Source organism: Lycorma delicatula, chromosome 5, assembly GCF_047948215.1.
Source record: "Lycorma delicatula isolate Av1 chromosome 5, ASM4794821v1, whole genome shotgun sequence".
NCBI lineage: Eukaryota > Metazoa > Arthropoda > Insecta > Hemiptera > Fulgoridae > Lycorma > Lycorma delicatula.
Genome location: NC_134459.1, coordinates 38,549,610 through 38,571,931, shown reverse-complemented (window position 1 = coordinate 38,571,931; position 22,322 = coordinate 38,549,610). Strand labels below are relative to the sequence as shown.

Sequence of the window (22,322 nt, the reverse complement as noted above, 5' to 3'; positions counted from 1 at the left end):
ATTTATGATGACATACTTCAACAAGATTCTAATAGGTTTATCATTCAGAAAATAGAAATGCTAGGAGAGATGAGAAAATAAGGCTTTTCATAAAAAGAGATTTTTACTGGAGAAATATTGTATTTTTTAAATAGTTTTATTTATAGTTATCAATAATAAAATATTGTTTAGGGTAACAACTTGGTAATACACTTACTTACAATTTTATCAAATCATTATTCTATAGACATAAATATAACCTTAATTTACACAAGACATGTTTTTAAAGTAAGGTCCGCTTTAAATTTGTCTCCTACACAAGCAATGTAAACAAATGATACCTGTGTAGCTCGGTTATTTCAATAAATAAGGCTGTTAGCAACAATAATTTAGTTATTTTGATGTTACTTGCTTATACATCCATTTTACAATGAGTACCATAATTTTTTATCATGCTGAATGTGAAATGTGAGGAGTAATCTGATTTTTGATGGAAAAAAATAATTTTGACATCAAATGAATGGCTGAAATTAACAGGTAAATTTTTGACATTTACAAGCCAAATATATCAGTGATGCTACAGTAAGACAGTCGTTAGCATTCATTTCAAGAAGGGGGGAACTAACATCAATGTTGAAAAATGTAGTGGTCAACTGTCGGTGACAAGAGATTATTTGATAGAAACAGTTGATGAAAATGTTTGAGAAAACTGGCGCTTCAAATTGGCATAACTGTCTTTCATGTTTCCTGATTTTTGAAGGTTTGATTGAAAAATTGGGCTATAAAAAATTATATGCCAAAACCAGTAACCGACACACAAGGAAAAATGTTTTGCTGCAGCACATGAATTTTTCCAGCATTAAGAAAATGAAGGTGATGAACTGTTTGATCACTCTGTTACCAGAGATGAAACCTGGATTTTTTTATTCAAACATCAAGACAATGCAGCAGTCAATGACAAGGTATCAACTCCTATACCAAAGAATTTCAAACAAGAATGTTTGGTAGAGAAACTTACGACTACTGTTCTTTGGGACAAAAAGAGTGTCTTGCTTGTCAAATTTAGTAATTGTAAAACTACTACAAATAGTAAAATGTTAAAAAACCTTAAGAGGGCTATAAGAAACTAACAATGTGAAATGCTATCCCACTAGATTTTGTTTTTCCATGACATTTACTGGCCACTCACAGCAAAAATTAGAGTGATGTGACTGGGAAAATTTTATTGAAAAATAATCACCCACTCACTCTATAGCCCTGACTTAGTTCCCAGCAATTACTTGATTTTTCTTTACCTTAAACAGTGACTTGCATCACAAAGGTTTGATGATGACAACAAATTAAAAAATTACCTTACTGTGTGCTTTAAGTCACTGGTAAACATAAATGTAATTTTAGAAATAATAAAACTTTAAATGATAAAGTATTATTAAATAATAAAATTTGTTCATATTTTTCATTTTTTTTTTTTTTTTTATATTCAAAAACACCTTATAATAATTTAACTCTTTCTTCTGAATACCACAAAAAGTGTAGATAAACTTTTATGTAATTTACAAGATAGTTGTATTATTTATATTATTTCAAAAACCATTTTTATGAACTGACATTTTTAAACCCAATGTACTTACTGTCAGAAGTAACAGAATAATTAATAGAAATTATTAAAATATAACATTATAAACTTTATTGTAATCTCAAAATTATTGCCATCGCTAAAAAATTTGGTAAATTTTTATGCTAATACAAGAATAAAAATGGAAATAAATTTTCAAAACTTTAGATTTGATAATGGAAAAACGCCCTTGGAGTTTGAGAGTAAACTCAAAAACATACACATTTATTAATATGCCATTCCACACATTAAAGTTAATAAATTAACATAAAATATTTTCCGTTAATTTTTCTCATCTTGTCCCTAAATATAAATTTTTTTTTAATAAGGAGTTAATTAAATATTTGATGGAATACCACTCCATGTAAATCCAGGATTTACAAAGGAATAAATATGTAATACACGAAATAACTAAAATATATAAAAACGAATTGTAAATATCATGACATGGAATTTTTTTAATAAGGGATGAATTACAAAAGAAAAAATTACTGAAGGAAAGCATGCAGAGATATTTAGTAATAGTAATCACTGAGAGGTATCCAGATTAAGAAGCTTAACTGAATCATAAACAGAATGTACAGGAGAGACAAAATTGGAAGAGGAACAAAACATCTTAAAATGTTAACAGCTACAATAAGACATTATAATAATACAATTTCATTATATATTAGAATGATTCACATGTAATAACTGACAACAAAGAAATTTACCATAGTGAAATCAGATGAAAGCTCTTTCAGATGCTGAATTTTATCAATAAATTTATCTAGCTGTTCAGCAGCTTCAGGATGCTCGACTCTTCTGAATTCTTGATCTTGGGAAAGGCCAGTTATAGTACGATCTAATACACCTTCTACTGTTGTTACTTCTATTAAATTAAAAAAATTATATTTAAAAAAAATAAACAACAAAATTATGTTATCAATATCAAGAGATAATTTAGTTAAGATGATTCTACAATATTTTTGAGTAAATAGTACAAACTACTCTTTTAAAAGTCACATAATGTTTTGCAACAAACTTTCAATTTTATATAAAAAAAATTCAAATAGTAAATAAAATTGAACTTTCAAAGTATGATTGTATTTGTGAATTGTACATCAGAATTTTTAAAAACCACAAGTTAAGTATGTACGATGATAGTGTGCAAAAAAAGATCACAATTTGAATTTCCCTTTCTTTATTTTTTTTTTGTTTCCTTCTACTTCTGTCAACACATCAATCACTCTTTACTTCATTTATAAAATCAATGCTTTAAGTAAACATATATATTTAACCACCATTCAATATGACTTTCAATTTTAAAAAAAAAAAAAAATATTTTGGTTAAAAAAAAATACTGAGTGTAAAAAAAAGAATAACATGTTTTAAAACTATTATCACTGACTTACAGTAATGAATCAGAAATAAAATGAAACAGTAACTCTTACCAGTTTTTCTCTACTCATGTTCAATCTGAGCACATTCATCACGCACCACACATCCAACCACAAGAGAGTTTTCCCAATATTTTAATCACGATATCTGAATTAATGGAAGTAACAAGCTGCTTCAATCCTATGCTCATATCAGGTAGATCAGTAGGTAGCAGAGGTGCATACAGAAGATACTTCATAAAACCCCAAAGGAAAAAATCACATAGAGATCAGCTGACAGAGACCAAACAAATAAGCTCTGTCTTCAGGTCCATTCCAACCAATCCCGCAGTCAAGGAAAATATATTCAATTGATCCTATAGAGAGTTATACCAGTGAGCAGGCACATCATCTTGTTGCCAAATAAAAATCTCTATCCATCTTGCAGTTGGGGAGACATGTACGCAACTACATAAATAACACTCCTTCCAAATCAACAATTCCAGTTACACTTGCTTCAGTGAAAAATAATGTAAGCTTGCCATCAGATAATTGCAGAGAAAATATTTAATTTTGGAAAGTGTTCAAAAAGATTTTATGACCCCCAGATATGAACATCATGTGTGTTAACTTTTGCACCAAGATGAAATGTTGACATTTTTCACCAAACAAATTATGATCAAGAAAATCATCATCTTTATGCTACAATATTTTGATTACAAAGTCAGCACACACAACTAGTTGGTAGAATTTACAGCTATAAATGGTAAACACATATGTAACCATTTCCTTAAAACATTTCAAATTGTTATCACCAGCACTGCTAGTTTGTGGCCAGCCTTGACTACGCAGGGAAGACTACCTGACATGTTCAAAATTTTCAGTCACCCTCAATTGCTGCATTCTCTTCACTTTACAAAAACATCCATTAAAATCTACATTCTTTTTTTTACACCGTTAGTTTCAATTTGCTTTTAAAAATTAAATTAAAATCAATAATTCCACTTTGAATTATTTTTTAATTTATCTTTAGAATGAAACACAAAGTGACAATATAGTAAGTGATAATTGACACTCTACCATAAATTAAGATCACACATCTAATTAAGATTGAACTGAAATTTGAAATTTCTGACTGAGCAACTAACAAACTGATTCTATATTTAGCCACTACGTTCTGAAAGAAATATAGTGTAAAAAATACTACTTAAAATACAATACAAACAACTATATAATATATAATTAATGCAGAATAATGGGGAAAAAAACATAAAATCAAATTAACAATGGAAAGAAAATTAAAAAACTAATCGCAATAAAACACATGAAAAGAAAGTAACCCAAACCAATGATAACAAATGAGAAAATAAATTGAAATTATCAAAGGGAAAGTTTAAAAAATCTTTTTATTATACTGTAATGTTTAGAAAGAAAGAGGAAGTCTTACAGTTTTCCCTACAAATGTTCAATGTCAGCACATTCATCATGTGGCACACACCAACTGATAGGACAGTTTGCCTCACACTTTAAATCAGCATTTTATTCTTCCAGTACATAAGATTAGTAACAGAAACAACTAATAATAATGCTAATATTGATAACTTAACATTCACAATACAGATACCAATCATAAATTACAATTTGGTACCTTTTAAGTAACCCTGTATAATTTTGTTTCAAAGTTGGTACTCCTCCATGAAAGGGAGGTCTAAATGAAGAGAACCAACCCTAGGTAGGAGTCAGTAACTTGATTGGTTATGTCAGAATCATATCTCAAAATGAACCTGACAATTCCTGATCCTACTATGTATGAAGTGAAGCCCTCATCTGTTATCTTGCTGTTGCTAAAAGTAAAAGCTCGCCAACATCCACCATGAAATTTTTTCAGTTTCAGCATGTGATGTCAAGTGATAAAATAACAAAGTGGTGTTAAGTAGTTAAAGATGATAGAACAAACATTCATGATGAATAGAGAAGCGAAAGACCATCGACTGTGACAATGATCGTCGTTTGTCCGTAGACTTTTGTTTTTTTTTGTCTTCAGTCATTTGACTGGTTTGATGCAACTCTCCAAGATTCCCTATCTAGTGCTAGTCGTTTCATTTCAGTATACTTACTACATCCTACATCCCTAACAATTTGTTTTACATATTCCAAACGTGGCCTGCCTACACATTTTTTCCTTCTACCTGTCCTTCCAATATTAAAGCGACTATTCCAAGACGTCTTAGTATGTGGCCTGTAAGTCTGTGTCTTCTTTTAACTATATTTTTCCAAATGCTTCTTTCTTCATCTATTTGTCGCAATACCTCTTCATTTGTCACTTTATCCACCCGATTTTTAACATTCTCCTATAGCACCACATTTCAAAACCTTCTAATCTTTTCTTCTCAGATACTCCGATTGTCCAAGTTTCACTTCCATATAAAGCAACACTCCAAACATATACTTTCAAAAATGTCCGTAAACAAACTTCATAAAATGTGTCCAGAAGTCAGTCGAACTGTGCTGCATGAAACGGTAACCAACCATTTGAATTTTTGAAAACAGTGCGTATGCAATGGCACCATACTAGTTCCCTCCCAGTCAGCAAAAAAATTCAAAATGCAAGTCTGGAAAAAAAATCATAACATTATTCTGGGATCAAAAAGGAATTTTGCTTATCAATTTTTTCATTCCAGGTCAACCCATAAATGCCGACAGAAACTGCAGGCCCTCTGGAAGCTTTGCTGAGCCAGTCAAAACAAAAGAAGGGGATAATTGACAAAGAGAGTGTATCTGTTGCATGATAATACTTGGCCCCTTACTCCACACAAAAAGGTCAATCTCCTCAACAGTTTTTTGTTGGGATATTCTGTACCATCCTGCCCATAGTGCTGACCAGGCACCAAATGAATTTTTATTTGCATGATTTCGAAACGTTATATAGGCAGAAAAGGATTTTCATCTGATGAAGAACTTATACTCTGTCTTTTGTTAAGAGACAGAGTCTTATAAATGCCCAGAGTATTTATACTCTGTCTGGCTTTATATTTGAAATTTAAAATTGAATCGAATGGAAAATAACGCATCAATTCGCTAGGTGGGCGCAAATTATCAAAACTATCAGAATAGTCCACCATCTGTCCACATTTTCTATAACATACCCAGTGTGTTCCATGACCGGTACTACGATCAAGATTAACTATCGCTAACTAGTTAGGTTAGTCTTCGGTTTTTTGGGTAATGCGTCCAACATGAAGACTCCTCAAAAATTGGCTATATTTAGTTTTCTAGCGTACCACATCAGTTCTATATTCGATAGCGGACGCACTTGTATTCCCTTTATTGGAAACGACGACGACGTTTTTTTTTTACCACCCATCCCCGATCCGGGCAAAGCGTAGGGCTTAAGGTATAATCCCTGCCCTGCAGTGCCGGTTTTTCTTTTCATCATTTCAAGAACTTTTATATTATAACTTTTTGATCGTCTTCTTCTTACTCTTCCACCGCCGAACTTTGTTTTCAACTTCATCGCGTTTATAACCGCCAATGCACTAGCCTTTTCTGCGATACTCGAATCCTTAGGTTTAACTCTGTCCCAAGCGATATCGGCTAATTTACGATCTGCAGCCGCTCTGTTTTCGTTATCGCTGTACGTAGCGTATGCGATATCGTGTTTCTTTACAAGCTGCGTCCAACTTGTTTACACCGGGATCGTTTCTCTTTAATCGTTTTTCTAAATTCGTTCCCCGTCCGCAGTACTGATATCCAGGAATATGTAACTCTAACGGCAATAAATCGATTCCTTTGTTTACAATTTTACCCACCACCTTTTTGACACCTATTAATGCTTTATCACGAATATAAGATCCTAACACACCTGCAGCTCCTGCTGTTAGAGTTGTTAACAGTCCACCGCCTCGTTTAAGACTGGCTATTCGTTTAGATCTTGACATTGGAACTTACATTGGATCCGTGATCGGTGGTCGTACCATATTTTCCTCCTCCTCCTTCTTCTTCTTCGTCGTCGTAATTCTGTCATGTTTAATAATTCCATTAGCACTTTTTGATCAAAGTGTTTGTTGCCTTTGACGTCAACGTTTATTAGAAATCTGTAAAATTTAAATAGATGCTCATCGACATATCCCTTAGTCGCGAGATCGGTCGATTTTATAGGTGTTTTGGTGTTCATAATATACTCATTAATTTTCGTTGATGCAATTCAATATCGTCTACGTAGGACTTTGTAGCGAGATCGGAGCTATTCTTAGGTATACCAGCGTTAGTGATAACGAAACCTCTAGCGTTAATTATCTTCTTTTCGTAGAAAAGGTTTGTCCGTAAATAGTTGACAGTAACGACGTCTGTTTTTTCAATTGGTTCACCGATATCCCATAATCGCTTCTTTGAAAAGAAGAGTGCGTTGTTGTCCATCGGTGAAACGGACGATAAGTATGTATTATTTAAATCGCTTTGCTTTACGTAAATTTTGTTAACATAACCAAATGTTGTACCATCATCATCATCAACAGGCGTTCCAACTTTGCACAAACGCAGTTTTTTGATATCGAAATTCCCGTCATCGGTTTTGTCGAATGTTTCAACAATTCGGGTTGGTGGTTGGGTGGTGACGCGTGCACCTCCAACGAGAGAACGTCCGAACTTGTCGATACTCATCCTCAGTCTGTTTAAAATAAAACATTTCCTCTACCACACCTCTCCTTTATGTATCCACCTTCTTGCAGTTCTTCTGTGATCGAAACTATTTCGTTATTATGACCAGTATGACAGCGCGCCTTGAAGCCACAACAGACGCAGTCTATCGCAAACTTCGTTCGGATCGTCCCAGTACACGTAATCTGGTCTAACCGTTTTCTTCGCCTTCATAAGCAGACCTGTTTCTGTTATTGGACTTTCGTTGTCGTTTTGACTCGCGTATCGCTTCCGAGGAAACAGTTCTTTAATAGTATTGTACTTGTTAGATTTACTGGAGATTATACGACCGGCACTTCGACTCATGCGCTTCCGTAAATTCCAAAATTTTCTTATAGTGGTGTATATCTTTTTCCGCATAATCGTGAGGTTCATTAAAAAAATATCAACTGATACTAGCCGTCGGTTCCATTATAACTTTTTATATCGATAAAAACTGTATTTCCTTTGAACACAACCTTTTTTTCAATCATCCACCGATAGTTAACGTTTTTCACTCCGTACACGTTGTCGATTCTCTCACTTTTATCGGTTACGGCTAGATTCAAGTAATGATTTGCACGAATACCAGGTGATTTCGATGACCGCGGGTTTACAGATTTGACAATCTCTTTATTTGGAGAACTAAACAGTCTTCTCATAACCGTTGGTGAAGATACGCCACCCTCTTCCTTTATATCCATCGCCTCCTCCTCCTCCTCCTCCTCCTTTGTTTCTTTTTTAATATCATCGTATTTATGTTTAAACATCTTATTAAGATCGCGACGCGGATCGATAATAAGCTTAAAACGCTTTTCCATAACTTGCTTCGATAACGTTATTCCTTGCGTAATAGCGCGATGTTTTCTTTAAATCGAATCTCTCGTATTCTATCGATTTCCATTACAAACTTCGCAGACGACGACGATGAATCGACCTCATTCTTGTTCGACATCGCGGTTACGAATGATCGGAAAATGGTCGATTACATCACCATCCTACTTTGACCGATCTAAAGAACACTGCATGTTTTTTTTGGTTCTGCGTAAGAAACGTATAACATCGATTAACCGAAACATTCATTCTCACCGGAGGTTGATTGGTATTGCACAATTCACGGTAATATTGCGTCACACCCTGATCAAAATAGACGGTATAAAAAGGCTTGCCATCGTCACCATTTATCAACTGATCTCTTTTACAAACACATCGAAGCCTACTCGATAGCGTCCTGCGTTGATGTCGCTCTCCTTATCAACAACCAAAAATCCGTGTCGTTTCTTTCAGGCTACACCGCACAGACTTTTAAACCATCGAATTTCATATCGGTATTTACGTGATCTTGATGGATGTGACGTAAATTGAGATCGTCCTGTTTGAACACGAGAAGAAGGTTGGCGTTGTCCCGTACGAGGTGCCTGCGTTGGAATATGTCTGTGTGAGATAAAAGTTACCGATGTTGTTGTGATGTCCCATCGCAAAGTACTTGCGAATATTATTTTGCTTTTCGCAGGCTACATCGTCGAAAATAATTATCGAATTCGGTTCCGCTTCGTCGGGCGCCATCACATGATTGTTTTCAGATTAGGCAAAATAACCGATCTCCAGTATACCAGTCATCACTTCTTCTAGAAATTTATATTTCGGTTGGTACAGCGATTTAGAAAACACGTTAATATTTCTGAACCTTAAGCCGTCGCGTGAAAACAAGTTTAATAGAACATTTGTTTTTCCGCAATTAGTAAATTTTACTACTCACCACCTCACCCTTAATATCAATCAGCGTATAGGTACAGAGGCGAGTTTCGGTGTGTACTTTATGAACGGTAAATATTTCATTTGTCCAATCGGCAAGTATCCTTTGGCGAAGGTTTTTTAAATTTGCTTATTCGTATTCGATCGCCGACTTTAAATTTCGGTAATGTACTTTCGATACAGTACTGTGTTGAGTCATCTTAAAACGACGGATCCTTTCTCTTATTTACATCTTTAGATTTCATACCGATAGTGCGATAGCGGGTACAGTTATATTTAACGATCAATTTAGGAAGTAAATCCAACCACTTGTACGTACCCTGTGCGGTAAATTTTCTCTACATCATTGTTTTCAGAGTTCGGTTAAAGCGTTCGACGATCGAAGCTTTATATTGTACGAAGCCAATAACTTTTTCACCGGCGGATTGTAAAACTCCTTGCTCGAATCGGTTTGAAAATGTTGCATCGGATGTTTGTACAACATAGGTTTAAGGACCTTGGCGATTTCCGCACCGGTTTTGTTTCTCACCGCCACCCCGATCGCCAGTTTAGAAAAACAATTTATCACCGTCAGTATGTAACGATAACCTTTGTTGGATTTAGCATACAGAAACATCTCGACAAGGTCAGCTTGATACAGGTCTGAAATTCCTTTCAATTCAACGCGTCTTGTGGGTAGTTTCGACGCGCCTAACGATGGAGCTCTTTAGCTATTGACGCCTTGACGTTCATTTTTGTACTGACCGTATTTCGTGTTGCTTACTTTGTGGATCACATATCATTCGCAAGAAAAAAGTATAAAATAGAAAAAAAGATATAAAACCGGTTCGAGTGTTTTACAGTAGGCCTATAAGGAAGAGATTTCACTCATGTAAAAAAATCTCAACGCGCCGCGGTTGCTACCTCCAGGGTGGTGTGGAAATGCAACTGGTAAATAGGTACAGTTTCAATATGGATGTTGATACAGCCGCATCGGTGTGGTTATTTCGTTATTTCTCCTATCGTCGTATAAGGACGTTGCGACATCTGATTAAAATTGTAGACGCGGCGTTCCCGCACGCTTTGAGTACGACTATTGATTTAGATCGTTTCAATACGGTTAGATTGGTGTTCACGTATAACGCGGCCTATGATGAAATTCACACTCGGTTGCAAGAATATCTCGATAGTTTGAAGATAGATACTGTTGATGGTATGTGTAGACGTCGTATTGGTTGTGGTGGAGGTGGTGGTGGTGGGATAGGGTATGTTAAAAGACGGTTATGCAACAGACCTTCATTCAAGGCGAGATGACGGAGGTGTCCACATGGTTGGTCTCTTTCTTACCAGGCGGACCGATAGCTGACCTAACTCATATAAAGAATATTCTCGACGTACTGTTCCCGACATCAATAATCACGGTGACCGATACTTTACCAAATACATTGCTATTAGGTTTGCCATAAGGACTCACGTGGAGGATATCGAATGCGAGGTACCGGGCATCATCGATTGGATTGTTGTGAGCGAGTGTGATATCCGTAAGTTTTTGAATAAAAAGTTAAACAAGTTAGAGGATAGAATCGCAAAGACGAATCGCACGTTGGACGGTTACAAAGAAGTATTGATTCTGTGCAAAAAGTTATCGGATTTATAGTAATGATTATCGGGAAGACGTTTACCGAATTGGTTAACGAATAGAAATCGGTTACACGATACTTGTGTAAACATTGTTTTATGATGCTTATCGAACACTGTGATGATGACAAATTTGTCGGTCATGCAATCGAGTGTTATAGATTCGACTATTGTGGTCGAGAGTTACCCAAATACCTGTACTCCTGCGAATTGGTGAAACAATGATGAAAGTTAAAGCGCTGTTACGCAAAAACAAATTTGAATTACTATGGGAAAACCCAACGTCGTCGTTAGCTTGCCGAGTTATCGATGAAAACGAACTCTACCGGTTATTTTCTAAAACATTTACCGAAACGAGTGGTGGTGGTGGGGTAAAGGTAGATGACAAGTATATACACTGCAGTTGATCATTCGTGCGCGAGCTCTGCCATTGTGATGTTGGATGGCTTATCGTTTGTTAACATTTCCAACGATCAAGACTGTTTTCTCAAACGGTTACCATTGAAGAGGTTGACCGATCTTCATATCAGTATTGACTATATATTATTTTACATGATAAAGATATATACATCATACGGTGAGGCTCGCATTTGTGTCATCTTATACGACACCGATTCTTCTTATTCTGATAACGAATCGTATTGTTTACAGCTATTATTACCAAGGAGCTATACAAACAAATTTACCGAAGAGGAAATAACTGTTGTACGACGTCATTCGATGAAGCTAACTTATTACGGTGTAAAAGATGACCAAGACGACAACGGTGGAGGTGGTGTCACTGAAGATTTAAAATTAAGTTTATAAGATTGGAATTTACCTCATTACTAGTTAAGACGTTGAAGTGTTAACATCGTTGTGACAGCAGCAGCGGTGGTGTTATGGAGCTAATTAAGAAGGTAGATGTTGTGGTTGATAAACAAAATTCGTCACCGATGTGTTTCAAATTAAAATACAGTTATGTATACATTGTTGATCTTAGCCGTCATGTTTTTGATAAAGATGGGGATAATGTAATTATAAAGATGTTCTTTGATCCGATGAATGATGATGTAGAGAGATTTTATTGAGACTTTGAATGTGGGGACAATTCGACTGGTCATCGGCAGCAACGAAATAGTATTTTCTGGTTTCTACGGCGGTGAAAAAATAAACGGGTAAAGGCCTTCAAGTTAAATAATTCCTTGAATATGCAGTTGGATACGATTACTTTAAACAGATTATCTACGTCTTGTCTAAAAAATAATGTTGTCGCCGTTAACCGCAAAGGAGCGAAGACGATTCACCACTTCTTGTATTGCGACCGATGGATGGAGAGTTGCTTGTGATGAAACTGATTATGTTACCGATAATGTATATCAACCTCAACAGAAACAACCGCTGCTTGTTGCATACGATACGGAAGATTCTCAAATAAATTACCACGAGAGTGATCGGTTTGAAAGGAGACGGTTTTTAGAATCGATTTATTTCATAATGTACAAAGACTATTTAAAACGTGAAGTACATTCACTTTCATCGAGGAGGAGGAGGATATTTCATTAACGCAACATCAAATAATAAAATAAATAAATAAATTAAACAATAATTAAATAAATATATTATAATAATTAAATAAATAAACAGTCCTTTTCAGGACTGCAACAACAACACATTACACGTACAACATAAACTTCAACACACATTCAATTTATTAGATACAAAACAAAAAACAGTTTAAATCCCCATACAGCAAATGTGTACGAACTATTGTTTTATTTAAAATTATAGTTTTTACAATTGCTATATGTAGTGGTTCCAAGGCCCGTTACATGATCTGGTAATAGATTTATCTACTATAGTTTGTTCTTTTTCGGGGAATACACAATGTTTAAAAATTGATAATTTTTTGATTTCTCTGAATTTCTGTTCAGAGATGTTCAAGGTTGCTCGTAACTGATACCACTTTATTGTACTCACTAGGCACGTGGCTTCAACTTCGGTTTGGGAGTGGCACTTTAGGCGGCAGCAGTAACGGTCTACGTGTTGCGCATGCGCGGGCGCTTTGAATCCGGCGCTGCGATTGGTCGGTAGGGTATGGCGCTTTCGCGCGTACCACTGTAACGGCCGTTCAAAATAGGACGCTCAACCTTAGGCCATGTTCGTCAGCTGTTGTTCAGTCGCGCGCCACACCTCGCACTGTCAACAACTCCGAGCCGCTACGTCAACGCACAAACGCTGTAGCAGAGGGAGCCGCTGTAGCAGATTGGTTTAATGCGTCATTAAGTCGCATTTCGTCATAACACGGTTCGAGTCCTAGCCGACCAGGTTTTTTTTTCACTTTAAATAGTATTTATTTATTTATTTAATTCAAACCAACCGCTACACAACAGCTGTTCAACAGTGCTACCAACCTTTGAAATAGTACTTCAATAATTTAAATATATAACCTGGTTGGCAACACTGACACTAAAGAAAAATCAAGTTTGCAACACTGACGGGCTACAAGCGTCACTGACGTCACAATCCAAGATGGCCGAACACAGCCATCTTGAATTCGTGACGTCATTTTGACGCCCGTACTCTTAATTCCCTACTACTTATACCGATTGGAGGAAGCCCAACTTATTGATCGCAGCTCCCTAACAATTGGAAAGATATCATGCATGTATCGACCTGTAGAAAAATCATCCCACCTAGGTTACCAAAAATTAAAACCTTGGTCTTCAATTTCTCGCATATGTCCTGAAATGAGAAGGCCTTCCTTCTTGGAGATGTATCGCTTGATACGTTCCATAGATAGAATATCAAGGGGTTTAATGCCGGCAATTACAGAGAATGCCTCTCTCGAGATAGTACTGTAGCCACAGACAACAGCTAACAATAAAAGATGCTGGGCCCACTAAAGAATATCCCTATAAGATTGGAATTGTAGATGATAAGCCCAGATGGGCGCAGCGAACAACATAATGGCCTCACAGGCACCTTTGTAAAGAATACGCATAATACAATAATTCAACCCCTAATTGGGATGAATGACTTACAGACACCAAAGAAGGCATCACTGGCCTTTGCAACAAACTGAAGATACTCCTTGAATTGAAACCTCTCATAAAGGATAATACCCAGATACTTCTGAAAGGTAACATACCTAATCGGAAGGCCATAATTACAGCCTACGGGTGATGGGTTGTGGTTAGACAACCTTTAAGTAACATCATAGTGGTGGTTTTTCTTCGCACTGAAAACCATCTTATGCTGAAGACTCCACACCCTGAGAACCTTACATGCCTGTGTCCCTCTGAGCTCTATCTCGGCACACGAGTTGCCCTCAACCAGCAGCAACCCATCATCGGCATAAGCCACGATGCGGTAGCTACTGGGCATCCGCAATTGCATGAAAGAGTCGAACTCAGTGACCCAGATGAGTGGATTTAGAACACTGCCATGTGGACAACCTTTGGAGCCAAGCCACCGTCATGAAGGACAACGGTTCTATCGCTGCAGTAGCTCGAGAGAGTTCTAATCTCATTTGGTGTGCACCCACTCTGCTGAAGTTGAAACAAGGCAGAGGGCCTCCACAAGTTATTGAAGGCCCTGCAGAGGTTAACAACCAAAATTATGTAGTGAAACTCCACACAACACTGTTTGATTTGAAGATCTAAGAGAACTGGTTATTAAACTGGTTACTGCTTGCCACTGGAATTATATCTTATTCACACAATTCAATTTGCTGGATGGTATTTCCTGAGATTAAGATGTTACACAACATCAGAATTTTAAGGAAATTTAGTCTTACCCAGAACCCTATCCAAATCTTAGAAATAAATAAGCAATAACTTACTGGCGCCTCCTAATGACTAACATATTTTCCCATTCGCACACAAATACAGCTTTTCATAAGCAATTAATTATATTAAGCAAAAACTTCTATACTTTTTTAACTTTTTACAAATATTAAGCAGAGTTTACAAATACCTCCTTTCTGTGACAGTGATGGAATTTCAAAATCCAATTCGGGTATTTTAACTGATGTATAATCTGATTTAATGACTTGTCTATTCAAATCTCTCTGTGAATTAACTTTAAGTGTAATTCGTTTGCCTTTTTCTTCAAACTGACCTCCTTGCTGTATTTCATTATTTTGAAAACCACAGTGTTCACAATCAAATGACATCAAAACAACTTCTTTATAAAAAGGTATTTTTGTTAGAAGAAGTCTAGTTATTCCCTGTAACAAATTTTTTAAAAATAACCATAAAAATAGCAATAATAAAATAAATAATACTGACTTAGCAATAAAATCATCAGGAATGAATATTGCAAGAAATAGTAAATGGTTGCAAAGGCTACTGAAATGAATTCAAGGATCATGAAATTAATTGTACTAAATTATAACAAACTTACATACCAAATGAGGATTTTCCTTAACCCAGACACATTCCTGATTCGTAAACTGCAATAAATACCACAATCATAGAAAACAACAATCTTATGAAAAACACCACTTTTGGAAATCATGTTAATAAAGAACAGCAGCAGCAAAATGCTCTTCCATGTCTCCATCCAATATTTCAGTCACAAAAGTTGGTCAAAATGGTTTCATATTCAAGTGTTTTGTTTTTTTTAATATTATCATGTATTTTTAAGTTAATTATATTAATTTTGGTCACTCATTTTCAAATAGATTTAATTGGAGACTACTCAAAGAAATCAGCAATGACGACACACATTTACATTGATTGTCTTCTTTTAACCTCTATGCGGTCTATCTTAAACACTGCTGAAATCAAACACGTATCTCGTAATAAAGCATTGCTCTACGACGGGATGTACCTCATCCCCTCATATCAGCAACGGCTTATAACTGAAACAAGAGAGCAAATGAATCCTGTGTACCCTTCAGAGCAGGGATAACAATCTTTAGTACTGAAATTATTTCTTAGGACAAAATACTGCATAATTTTCAAATCAGCAGCAACATATTAATTGCAGGGAAGAGCGCTGAGCACAGTACATCTGAGTAGCAAACTAAGCAGTACTACAGTTACTAACAAACTAGTTTGTAAACTACCTGATAAATTATTCAATAGAAACAATTCACAAGAACCCAATCTCTTTCAATAAACTTACATTCTTAACCCACTTTTCTAATAAAATTTAAAATTAAAATACACAGACAATTAAATTATAAAATTATTACACTATATAATTAAATTACATAAAACTGTAATAAAAGAATTAAAATGTGCATAATTATTTATAGTAGCAATATTTATAAGAATTTACTATGAGACATATCACCGCAAATTCCTACTGATAACAACTGCCATTATTAGGTAACTGTAATACTGATTATTGATGACATTTCTATCAACACTGATTTAGGTTATCTTAATTACTAGTTTTCAAGTGATGGTTTACTTCCAAAATAAACTAAAACCAATATCATTCATTTTGCACCTAATAGTGTAATAAAATTTCAAAAAATATTTTTTGCATAAATCACAGATGTTCATAAACTTTTGGGTGCAGTTGTGAACAAAACTTTAAGCTGAAAATGTCATGTTATATAAACAAAATTAGCTTTAAGCTGAAAATGTCATGTTATATAAACAAAATTAGCTTTGTCATTTAAGGATAAGCACTGGAGTGTGATTCTAATCATTTAAGGTAGTTAAAGATAGTATGTTTTATACATATGCAAGTTATTAAAAGATTTGCTGTGATTATAATTGTAATCTTATATTAGTTTTTAAAAGCCTGTAAGTAAACAGAATTGAATAGGACAAAAAAGGTGTTTGCAACTTCTTACATATAAAACTATGAATGTAATAAAGTTGAGTTAATTTAGTATTAGAACTGTAGGCAGTAACACCAGTAATGGCAAAAGCGTAAATTAAAGACGTACAATTTTAAAATTATGCTGAGATTTAAAAGGAATGGAAAAATCAAATTGAATTGTCAGGTGTAAAAAGGATTGATGTACTCAAAACGTAATGTTTAAATTTGATGATATAAAATAATTAAAGATTTTTAATTAACTATATCCGACAGAATAACATGTATAGAAAATGAACATTAATAAAAAATAAAAATAAAAAAAAACTATAAATGAAATATGTTAACAAAAGTTGCTAAAGGAATTGTTTATTTCATCTTAAAAAAAGTACTTCGCTACTATAAAAAAAAAAAAAAAAAAAAAAAAAAAAAAAAAACACTATTAAATGTTTAAATGATTTACACAAGGTACGTAACTCAACCGTACAAAACGCGTACTATTTTATGGCGTTTACTAAATTAAATTTCACGCACTTACATTTCCGCCACAATTAAGGCATAAACTTTCTATTTCTGTAGTCTCTGGTTCTGGATCATCAGCACTTAAATTCTTAAATAATGGTTTTGGTTTTTCTACTTCTTCGCCCATTTTTTTAAAAATCGTTAACCAAAAACGAAAATCCTGCAAAACATAACCTACTTCTCATATGGAGCCAACACACTGATCCTACAAGCGATGCGCTGCGGCTGCAATTCCGTTGTTTAAGTGGTGAACGAACTACTCATAAAAACCCATAACAGTTCACTTTTAAACAAAATATTGAATAGTTTTGTACAAGTGTTGAATAGTACTAAGCAGAAATAGTACGAATAGTATTAAGTAAGTGTGTTAAATATTAGTACTGAATAGGTTAGGAATATAGTCTGCGATTTCAAACCCCTGGTAGTGTTGGACTCTACCTTGCGAGCCTACCCACTAAAACCCTTCCCCATCTACAACGTGGGATGCCGAACCCTTCTTCTTTTTCCTGTTTAGCCTCCGGTAACTACCGTTCAGATAATACAGAGGATGAATGAGTATGATATGTATGAGTGTACATTGAAGTGTAGTCTTGTACATTCTCAGTTCGACCATTCCTGAGATGTGTGGTTAACTGAAACCCAACCACCAAAGAACACCGGTATCCATGATCTAATATTCAAATCCGTGTAAAAATAACTGGCTTTACTAGGACTTGAACGCTGTAACTATCGACTTCCAAATCATCTGATTTGGGAAGACGCGTTCACCACTAGACTAACCCAGTGGGTCAGTGAATAAAATTTGCACCATTTGAAAATACACATCATAAAGTTTCAAATACCGGCGCCATAATGTAATACTAGTGCTCATACATACGCTCTGTCGTAAACAACATGACGCCTATACAACAAAAGGCGTTTTGTGTTATAAAATTTTGCCAGAGTTCATGGTAACGGTTCAGCGCGCGTTTCGACAGCATTTCAGGAATATCGATTAAGAATATTCTTTGCTGGTATAAACAATTTAAAGAATTGGAGTACCCATGTAAGAGGAAGAGTACAGCGCGGCTACACACTTCAGAGAAAATTCTACAACGTTCGTTGTTTATTTTTTTTAAAGGAAACATAGTAAAAGGATATTGAAATGCTGCAGGACTGGCTTTTCCACACCTAATAATGATTCTGAAGAATTCATTTTCCAGCAATATGGGGCCCCGCTAGATCGGTACAACCGAGTTCGTCGATTTCTAAATGAAATATTGCCTCGACGCTGTATAGGACGTACGGGAGCTCAAAACTTGGGTCAAAACTTGGGACTACACTCTTAGCTCCTAAAATCAGATGACGCGTTAACCACTAGACCAACCCAGTGGGTTGGGATGCCGGACCCACCTTACTGTATCACACACCCCCCCCTCTGAATCTGTCTTGTTATAATCCACACTCCCATTGTTGCCCCCACGTTCCGAACCCATTGGATCCTGCTGTGTTTTTTTCCACACAATTTATATATATATATTACAATAATATTTATCGCCTCATGCTTTCCAACTTTCCACTAAGTCTGTGTTCCACAGGCTCTGTGGAATATCCCGTATCTTATCATCAGTAATTTATCCTGCTTCACACCTCTTCCTCAGCGGAACTATCCGTCGCCGACCTTTTGGAGAGGTAATAATGGATAATCCTCCTCACATAATGACGCCACGACTCCTCAGTGCCCAGAAAATTGTGCCCCTCGAGACACTATTAAATGCATTTTACACGTCAAACAAAATCACAACCAGCATCAAATGCCTTGCTTTTAGTCCGATCCGGCTCCCGAACGGTGGTCGTGGTTGTAAATATGGCATCTACATTTTACTTGCCCTTATGGAAGCCAAACTGGCGGTAGCTAAGATCGCCTGTTGCTTCCAGCTCCTGGCAAAGCCTGATAACCATGAGTACCCTTTGGGTGAAAGCTATCCATCCAAAAAAAAACATTGTTTAAACTCTGGTAACCAGTTTATTAAACATAAAATGAACTGATGAAATTATTCTTAATCCTTCACTTTCATGTATTACTCCTTCTTTTATTTGCATTTTTTTTAATAAGAAATTAATATTGTTGCATATGAAACTGTGATACTGCTAAGCTTGAGTGAGATTCAAATACAGAATTACCTGGATTAAAGATGAAGAGACAGAGCTACCTCTCTGCTAGCAAGGTAGACCTTCTGAAACCGTCTGTTATAGTCCTTCCTTTTTCCTGTTTAGCCACTGGGAATTACCATTCAGGTATTACTTCAAAGATGAATGAGGATGAAAGATGAATGAGTGCAAATGAAGTGTAGTCTTGTACAGTCTCAGTTCAATCATTCCTGAGATGTGTGGTTAATTGAAACCCTACACCAAAGAACACTGGCATCCACGATCTAGTATTCAAATCCATATAAAAGTAACTTCCTTTAATAAGTTACTTTTACAAGATTTGAATTTGTTATAGGCCAGTTGGGTATAAGTGTGCAATAAATAGTTATAACTACTGGTTATTAATAAGACTACTTATAAACTGAACAGTTTATCATTTTACCCGGAACTTAGATCTTAACTATATAATCAAAATCATTTAAACAGTTTATTCATTACATTATCAAATCACACACTGGAACCAGTCAGCATAACAACATTGAGTCTATGTGATGGTCTTTTGTTTCATCTACATGTACTGAATAATCTAAGATTGTAGTTACAAGTCATTTCCTCAAAATTTAAGAAATTCAAGCAACAAAATAATATATTCCGCCTCAAAATTAAATTCACGCAATATATTAATTATTTACTACACCTGATAATAGTTGTATCAAGTCTAGTTTTGATTAATTGTATAAGAAACACAACTGTATAAGGTTTTTGAGACTAAATTTCCTGAATTATAAGATTTGTCGCTTTACTTTAAAATAAATTCTGTTCAGTTCTGTAAATTTGTTCAATGTATAACAAACACAACTGTTTAAGGTTTTTGAAACTAAATTTTCTTAATTATACGATTTCTTCCTATATTTTAAAATAAATTCAATTCAGTTCAGTTCCATAAATTTATTAAATTCACAAAAATCATATACAGAGTGATTCAAGAGGAAATAATTTGGAAACTGATTGTAGAGCTTGAAACAAGGTAAAAAGTTTATACAAACATATGTCTGAAAACTCACTTTATTATCAAGTTGTGGATAGAGAAAAATTTTGCCCAGATTTCAGTTCTCCTGGTGGAATGATATCATACTAAAACTTTTTAGGCTTTATATAAAGGGCAAACTTGATGGATATAAGGGGTAAAATTGAATAATATAGGCTCCAGAACTGTATCTCCTGTAGTTTTCAAGATATCCAATGTAAAACAGAAAAATTCTGTGATGAAACACATGTTGTTAAGGTTAGAAGTACAGTAATTTTCTTAAACAATAAGTGTTAATGTTTTATTAAACCTTGTAGAGAATTTAATTCTAAGAAAATTGATGTAATAAAGTCAATAAAAAAAATAAATAAATAAACTTTTATAATTAAAAACAAAACAGAACTTAATAGAAAATGTTTTGAATTTGTAAAAATTAAAAACAGCTGCCTGTAGTACAATAAATTCAGACTTTTGAAAAATTAGGAAGGCATCACTAACTGTGTGCTTTGAAATTAATATGAACTACTTATTAATATTATAAAATTTTGGTCACATGTTAAGAATAAATGTTAGGGGACTTAGTTGTTTTTGATATAATTTTTATTGTCTTAAATTATTTTGAAAATCAAGTTTAGTGTTTCTGTGTTTATTGTACTCTAAACTGCACCTACTTTTTTCCAATTGAATCTGGATTTAAAAAAATGAAATTTCGTTTTGAATTCTTTGTTCTGAAAAATGCTGCATTTCTTCAGTCAAACTAATATAATTTTTATGTACAGGATTTGTGATGGAAATGCTCCAGCTATGGTGGAAGAATACCGACATAGATATTCTGGAAGAGTAGTTCCATTCTGTAAAGTATTTTGTAAAATCTTTAATAAACTTTGTGAGGATGGTATAATTCCCAGCGGTTATGTTTCACCAGAATATCAACTGGTAAATGATGATGAAAGGGAAAACATTCTTCAGGTGGTACAACTTAGTTCTACAAGCATGCAAAAAATTTTCACATGACAACATTCCAAAAAGTACAATATAGAGGACTTTAAATTCTCACGGATTGTGTCCTTATCATGTTCAGAAAGTTCAAGACCTTCAACTTGGTGACCATGGCAGATGACTACAGTTTTGTCAGTGGGTTGACAATAATTATCACTTAATTCTGTTCATACCAGGTGGGCCATATAAAACTGGAACCAGCCGTCAATTGCAGTACAACAAACATACCATCTTCTGACACAGTATGTGTCATTTACATAAGTAGTATATGTTGTATGTTTGTTGTGCATGAATATTTGTTGAAGGTCATTGACTCATTCATAAGCTTTCACCCTTATCCTCCTATTCAGCGAGTCTGTAGTAATTGTGTATCATGGTGTATTCAACTCAGCATATTTTCATTCTGGAGGAATATGTTCACATAATTTGAATAAATTTGGTTTGTGAAGGATTTCAAGGGATGTATCCTGAAAGAAATGTTCTTGGAAAATCAACAATTCAAGATTTAGTAAAAAAAGTATAGAATAACTGGCTCTGTTACCAATGCAAAGAGAATGAAACAACCAACTGTTTGAACCCTGGAAGTAGTTGCTGATATAGCAACTTGTATTGGAAAGGAGTCCTCACAAGTCAACACAACAATTAATTGGTCCAACAAACAGGAGCTTCTCGAACATCTTGTCAATATATATTTCACAGTTTACAAATGAATGATATAGTGAGAGTGTTGTGCATGACTTAAAACATGATAAGGATAAATTAATAATTTACTTGCAGAATATTAGCAAAGGATTCCTTGATCCTTTTCTCTTCATTTAAATATATGAAGCATGGTTCTTCCATTTATCAGGCTATGCTATTTCTCAGAATATGCAGCAATGGGCTT

General features: G+C 34.8%; 1 protein-coding gene across 1 annotated transcript in view; it reads right to left on the bottom strand.

Annotated features, from left to right (window-relative positions):
• The window catches only part of Zpr1 (zinc finger protein Zpr1), a 40,066-nt gene extending 22,558 nt beyond the window's left edge, over positions 1 to 17,508 (bottom strand). Inside the window, exons 1-3 of the mRNA XM_075365923.1 lie at positions 17,297 to 17,508; positions 14,956 to 15,208; positions 2,308 to 2,465 (exon numbers count right to left, since the gene is read on the bottom strand). Coding sequence (XP_075222038.1) covers positions 2,308 to 2,465; positions 14,956 to 15,208; positions 17,297 to 17,407 — 522 coding nt within the window. The 5' untranslated portion in view covers positions 17,408 to 17,508. The remainder of the gene's footprint in view (positions 1 to 2,307; positions 2,466 to 14,955; positions 15,209 to 17,296) is intronic.
• Between the last annotated feature and the right edge of the window lie 4,814 nt (positions 17,509 to 22,322).